At 56.5% G+C, this 6361-nt stretch overlaps 5 protein-coding genes across 5 annotated transcripts; 3 read left to right on the top strand and 2 right to left on the bottom strand.

The window, feature by feature from the left end:
- Positions 1 to 597: 597 nt before the first annotated feature.
- Positions 598 to 909, top strand: PHSY_003927 (Dihydrofolate synthetase; the record flags this gene model as incomplete). Its single annotated transcript, XM_012334544.1, has 2 exons — positions 598 to 708; positions 811 to 909. 2 exons carry the CDS (start codon positions 598 to 600, stop codon positions 907 to 909), a joined length of 210 nt encoding a protein of 69 aa, XP_012189934.1.
- Positions 910 to 1172: 263 nt separating this feature from the next.
- PHSY_003926 (hypothetical protein) lies at positions 1173 to 2531 on the bottom strand (the record flags this gene model as incomplete). The annotated part of the gene is made up of 1 exon (XM_012334543.1): positions 1173 to 2531. The coding sequence occupies one exon, from the start codon at positions 2529 to 2531 to the stop codon at positions 1173 to 1175; it is 1359 nt and encodes a 452-aa protein (XP_012189933.1).
- Positions 2532 to 3213: 682 nt separating this feature from the next.
- PHSY_003925 (hypothetical protein) lies at positions 3214 to 3546 on the top strand (the record flags this gene model as incomplete). The annotated part of the gene is made up of 1 exon (XM_012334542.1): positions 3214 to 3546. One exon carries the CDS (start codon positions 3214 to 3216, stop codon positions 3544 to 3546), a length of 333 nt encoding a protein of 110 aa, XP_012189932.1.
- A 491-nt stretch (positions 3547 to 4037) lies between these two features.
- PHSY_003924 (aminopeptidase 2) lies at positions 4038 to 4340 on the bottom strand (the record flags this gene model as incomplete). Its single annotated transcript, XM_012334541.1, has 1 exon — positions 4038 to 4340. One exon carries the CDS (start codon positions 4338 to 4340, stop codon positions 4038 to 4040), a length of 303 nt encoding a protein of 100 aa, XP_012189931.1.
- A 739-nt stretch (positions 4341 to 5079) lies between these two features.
- On the top strand, positions 5080 to 6081 carry PHSY_003923 (hypothetical protein; the record flags this gene model as incomplete). Its single annotated transcript, XM_012334540.1, has 1 exon — positions 5080 to 6081. The coding sequence occupies one exon, from the start codon at positions 5080 to 5082 to the stop codon at positions 6079 to 6081; it is 1002 nt and encodes a 333-aa protein (XP_012189930.1).
- Positions 6082 to 6361: the final 280 nt, after the last annotated feature.

The raw sequence follows: 6361 nt of genomic DNA, 5'->3' as shown, positions 1-6361 counted from the left end.
ATCGACGAAAAAAAAAAAAAACGCCGACATGGCGGGGGGAAGTGTGCACGAGGCAACAAGTGACAGCGTGCAGGGGCATTTGTTTTCAGAGTGTGCATGCATGCCAATCCTTGCGCATTTCGACGTGCATGAGCTGCGGCAGAAAATCGGCGACACTGCTCACGCGCCTCCAGGGAGGGAGTGACATGTCAGCTCGCCTAACAACGCGCCTGAAACCAACACGCACGCTCGAATGCAGATCACAAACACGCACAATGCTTCGACTTGATAGCTCTTCGCTCGCCTGTACTGCAGAGCACCAGGGTCGTGCTCGCACAGGATTCGATGGGTGCGTCGTCCTTTTGTTGTTGAGAGCTAGGAATACAGTCGTGCCGGAGAACAGACGACATACAACCCGCCGCCGGGCTTGAGGGGGGCGTGTGCAGCTCTGACCCAGTACGGTCTACGGAGTTTCTTTCTTCCTTCCTCGCACAGCTTCTTTCAGTCGAAGAGTCTTCCAACGAACGAGGTCTCTGGCTACCCACAGCCTAGTGGCAAGTCGCTAGCTCAGTCTAAGCACTACTCTCGCTTGATCTCAGACCTCCCGACAAACAGCCGATGCGCCACCTGCTCCGAAGCGAGAACCGGTCGATCAACCATCTTCTCTCGCCACCGATGACCTTCAGCAATGACAACCCTGTTTCTGCCAGCATGACGCATTTCAAATTCGTACGTCCGTAGGCGGGAAAAGGGCAAATCGACACGTCAATTGACACAAGCTTCGGCGTGTTGATCTCGGTGATCTACTCCTCCTCGCTTGCTTTTTTCGAGGTGCAGATCCGAGGCTTCGGTAGACGAGAAACCGTAAGCGATATGATCGTCACACTGCACACTCGGAGCTTCTTTCTGGTACATCTCGCGGGGTTATGAGAAGAAAGATCTTTGCAGCATGCAAAGCGAGGTTCGAGCATGATCTTTGCCAAAGCAGAAGTCCGTTTTCTCCGGGTCACTGCTTTTGCGCGTGATTCACAGCGCTGGTTTGTGCTTTGTGATATCAGCGAAAGTCGCCGTGAATCCGTCCTCGCACCCTCGGGTGGACGCAACATACACCATCTGATAGACGCCGGTCAAACTCCACACAGACATCATCGTGGGGGGTGTTTGTTTTGATTTCCTTTGGAGAGCGTCGATGCTCACCGTTGCACCTCGCCGTGCTTGCGCACGATCCATACACGCTGACGCATAAACGCCTGCGAGTTGGGGATATCTACAAAGAGCGTACGATACTGAAGCGTACCGTCTTGGTCCTTGACTAACTCGGCGTGCACCTCGCCGGAAGACCACGTCCCTGGCTCGGAGCTGCGTCGCGACTTGGGCGCAGTCGGTGACGACAGCGTCGAGGTGATGGCTTCTGTTGAGCTTCGTACGACGCTCGTGATGCCGCCGAGGGCGGAGCTCCAGGTTCTACTCAGAACGTTGTCCGATGCAGCGCCTGATGTCGCGTCCGCTGGTGTCGGCGAGATCCCCGAACTGCTAGCCGAAACTGGGGGTGCTTGCTTGTGTCCGTCGACCTGGTCGTTGGCTCCTAGATCCACTCCGAGCTGCTCGCCCAGCCACTCACCGCCTTCCATCACCTTTCGACCGATCCACTTGCCTGCTTCCACGGTCTCGTACCGCGCCGTGTCCAGGATCGACCAGTCTTCTCCCTTCTCCCTCGCTCCGATCCAGAATCGAAGCAGCATCTTTTCTTCGCCCGTTCGCTCGTCCGTAAACGTCACTGAAGGAACCGACCTGGACCGTCTCCTGTCTTTGACTGATGGAGGGTTGAGCGGGGAGAAGTCACTGGAACCATTCTCGGCGTTGGGCGAGGTGCGGAAGCGGTACGGTGTCAAGAGATGGTTTGCGATCTCGGCGCTGTTCTGCACGCGTTTGCATGCGTCTGCGTAGATGACGGTGGGACTGTTCTTGGCGAAGAGCTCGCTCGTAAGGGCGTAGACCAGCACGAATGTCAGTGCGCCGCCGCCGAGGATGAGCATGGTCCGGGAGGACTGTACGGTAGCACGCGCTACTTTCTGGCCTGTCTTGAGCTGCGACCAAGGCTTGCCTTGGCCCGTAGCTCGGTCGATCAGTGTCGGCTGCGAGCTGAACCCTCCTCCACCAGCCGACAGTCCAGCCATGCCGAGGGGAATGCCGCCACTTCTTGATCCTGATGCGGCATCGAGCGCCGCTTCGGCGGTGGCATTGAAGCGTGGTCGAGGCTGAGCTTCCGACAGCGACGAGGAAGAGTTTGATGCAGAAGTGGATGCTCTGAGCTCGTCGAGGATCTGACGCTGGGTGAAGGCCGCTTTTGATCCCTTGTGATCGCTGGCATTTGCGCTCACTTTGATCTGTTTGCTGTTTCTGATTACGGAGACGTGGTAGTGTCGTTTACTGGTGGACGCAAACTGGCTGGTCGATGCTGCTCGAGCTGAGATGACGAGTGGAAAAGTGGTTGAGCCGCCGAGTGTGCGCAATGCCGGCAGCATCGCCACAATCGGCTGCGTTAGCGTCATCGTCGCAATGTCTGTCAAGGTTTTCTCGACGATTCAGCTTGGCACAAGATAAAAGATGGTTGGTGCGTCGATGGCAATGAACAGAAGAAACCTTTCTTGTTTGCCGAGAGCCGAATAAGCGCGTATCGGCCGGCTCTCAAATTTTGGCCGGCTCCAAATCTCCACTTGTCCGAGGTATGAGGCTCTGTGGCCTGAGCGCTGTGGCTGAGTTGCAACACTTGACAAGTGCAGCAGGACCCTGAATTGCACTCGATGCTGCTGCTGTTGCCGCTGTCAAACTAAAGACTCTTTATCGGTACACTGTGCTTTCCCTCAGCCCATCAACTCGCATTGCTCCTATCTGGGAATCCACTGTGACCCTTGCTCGCGCTCGGTCCTGACCGGCGGTTCTTGCCAGCGACAGCGGTCTTTATCTGCTCCCTCAGACTACGGCCAGACGACAACGAGCAGCTTTACGGCCACTTCTTACGACCCTCTGTGATTGTGATTTCGGAGGCCACATCTGGCAACATCGTCATCGAGCTCTGAAGACTCTCGACACAAGCCTCATCCTTCCCTGAGCGTCACGATCGAGCTCACGACGTTGGTGAGGCCTGCTGAGTGTCGTTCTATCGCAAACATCGCCTCTCCGTGGCAACCACACACAAGACTGCCAAGCTCGATCTCGTAGACGATAGCAAGGATGGGCATGACACACAAGCAGTACCTCTCTGGTCAACGCGTGTTTGGCTGTAGAGACTGCAAGACACACCTGACTACGATCGAGAACCTCGTCAGCCGTGCGTTCAACGGCCAACATGGTCGAGCCTATCTGTTCGACCTTGTGACCAACATCAGTCTAGGTGAACCTGAGGATCGACACATGACGACCGGCTTGCACACGGTGCGCGATATCAGTTGCATCAAGTGCAAGACGACGCTCGGCTGGAAGTACGACCGCGCCTATGTGGCCGCCGAGAAGTACAAGGAGGGCAAGTTTATCCTCGAGAAGGAGCTCACCGTCGACGTGCACTGAATGCGCTCATTTGAGCGACGTATGCGCCAGGGACAACCGTCGTCGAGTGATCTTCGATAGGCTGTGGCCCCCCTCTGTCTCGTTCGAGGACTCCGATATCTGGACACCAAATTCATCTCTTCGGAACCCTGCTTGCTTCTGCTGATAACTCGCAACAACGCTACCTGACTGAACACGCCGGGCCCCGATCTGGTCTCGCAGCGCTCGTCGTGCTCCTCACGCCGGCCTCAAGACGACCGAGCGAGGTCGTTCGGCCATTCGCACAAGCAGCGAGATTCATTCCTCGCCCTACATTTGGTGGTGACAAACAACCATCGAGACCCTATCGCAATCCTCGGAGCTTGGCACAATCATCTTTCCGTCATAGCAATAGACTCGAGCGTCCCGATCCCAGCTTGGCTATCGGGCTGACCGCGTATTCCAGCTCTGCGAACAACCGTCGCCTGCATTGATTCGCCAGCTTGCATGTCGCCGTTCCTCAGTCCCCTGATCTAGGCTACACTGTATATGTACCCTTGCGCGAGCCCGGTCGTATCTATCTTCAATCGGACAGTCTTGTGCAGAGTTGCCAGTCGAGACTGAGTGTGAGGAGCGTGTCTATGAGGGGTGTGGTCACGGCCGAGTCTAAACCAGCTTGTTGACGGCACTGTCAGGCGAGCATCGGCTTGAGTCTGCAGAACAAGGCTGCGGGGTAAAACGTTGATTTTTCCACAGGGTCGAGAGCAGTCATCAGCTTCGGGAAGATCTTTCATTGAGCGCTGCCGAAGCTGCCTGAAGCGTTCGACCAGTGCCATCGGCTCCTCTGCTCTGGGATAGGGTCGAAAAGAGGGGGGATCGACGACGGGCATAGTTTGAATACAAACAGATGCGCGTCTCGTTTCGAAAAAGTTGTAAGGGATCGACGTGAGATTTGAGCGTTCGAGTCGTGTTTCGGCTTGGCAAATTCGAGGGTGTCGTTGGTTCGAATACAAATTCCAAAACACACACTTTTGCTTGTTCGAAACAGACACTGGCCAGGTGCCTGGTCTACGAGAAGAAGGGAAAACAACACAGAAACCTTGCGAGAGTGTTTGCCGAGCGCGAGCAGGTGCAGAAGTGCCTCTGTCTAGGCTGCTGCTGCCCCTTTGATGCAGTGGCTGCGCGAGTCGAGTTCCTGACAGACAGTGCTGCCAGACTCGTGCTTGGAGGCGTACGGCGAGCATTCCAACCCAAGATGCTGGTTTCGAGCTGCTGCTGCTGCTGCTGCTGCTGCCGCGCGACGATCATCGTGTCCGCCTTCGCCATCAGCTGCTATCTCACCTCTTCCCTACATCCATCTCATCGAATTGCTCTCTCTTCTCCTCGCGATCCGTGTCCGAGTCCTCATTTCACCCCCCTTCTCTCCCCTCTCCACCATTTCTCGCCCTTTCCCCTTCTGCTCGTCAGCAATCTAGCGTCACCACGCACACACAGCTTCACGCTCGCACCTTCGACAAGCATCACCTGAAAACGCACGCATTCCTTCTTACGTTCGTTATCAATACCTCTTCCACAATGAAGTCGTTCACCCTCTCTGCTGCCGCTGGCTCTTTGGCAGCCACGCTGCTGCTCGTCGGCTCGTCCGTAGCACCGGTTGCTGCCCAGACCGCCGTCGCCAACGTCACCTCCATCCCCACCGACATCTCGTCCAGCTGCTCCAGCTTCCTCTCCACGCTCAACTCGGACTCGCAGCTCGACGCCTGCACAAAGCCCCTGCTCGCAGCCACCAAGTACTACTCGTCCAACTCGACCGACTCGGCCGTCCAGCTCGACTCGACGCTCGCCGATCTCTGCTCCACCGACACCGGCTGCGACGCCAACATCATCCGTCAGCGTCTCGACCAGTTCTGGCAGAACTGCCACACGGATCTGCAGAGCGGAAATGCCAATGTTCAGGCTATGTACGATAACTTGTACATGATCACGCCGCTCGTCAACTCGATCTGCAGCAAGGATAAGAACAACGATTACTGCCTCAAGACGATTGCTAAGGCTGCTGCGAGCTCTTCCAAGGTGACTTCGAGCAAGAAGCGCCGAGACGTCGACGACGAAGACGAGGAGGAGGAGGATGACGACGAGGAGGGAGAAACCGTCTCGCAGCTCGTCAAGAGGCAGTCTGCCGCTGGTGAAACCCTCGGCGGCCTCTACAACCAAACGGAATCGACCGGCAAAGCAAACACCAACGCCGCCTTCCTCTTCATCTCCTCCTCCAGCCCCAAATCCATCCTCTGCTCGCTCTGCACCCAGAACATCCTCGCCTCGTACATCAAGTTCGAGACCTCGATCCCCTACGCCATCGGTCTCAGGACGTCGGAGATCCTCGCTCCTCAGAGCGATATCTACAAGGCTGCAAAGACCGACTGCGGTCACGACTTTGTCGCTCAGGTGAACAAGATCGCCAACACGACGCAGTTCGCTGCGGTGGTCAGTGGCGCTGAGTTTGCGGGGGCTAGGAAGGGTGCGGTTGTATTGGCGACGATGGTCGCATCTGCGGTGGTGGCCGTCGTTGCTCTTTGAGGCTGCAGCTGTTCAGATAGACGGTGGGGGGAGGAAAGTGGGGATGTGTTCGAGGAGAGGGATGCTCGCTGCTGGCACGCGTTTGTCATCCCCACCGAACCGTAATCCACTCGTAGCTCTTCCCCCCGTCTGTAGCCACACACACACACATTCACGGTCGATGACCCAGTATCCCGCTCTCTTTTGTTCTTTCTGCACTCTCTTCTTTCTTTCGCTTCCGGATCGCGTGTTCTGCTTTCGACACCGCGATGAGCCACACATGCTCTCGCTACTCCGTTTT

The sequence above is a fragment of the Pseudozyma hubeiensis genome (genome assembly GCF_000403515.1).
Source record: "Pseudozyma hubeiensis SY62 DNA, scaffold: PHS38, whole genome shotgun sequence".
Lineage (NCBI taxonomy): Eukaryota > Fungi > Basidiomycota > Ustilaginomycetes > Ustilaginales > Ustilaginaceae > Pseudozyma > Pseudozyma hubeiensis.
This window is presented reverse-complemented; position numbering and strand designations above follow the sequence as displayed.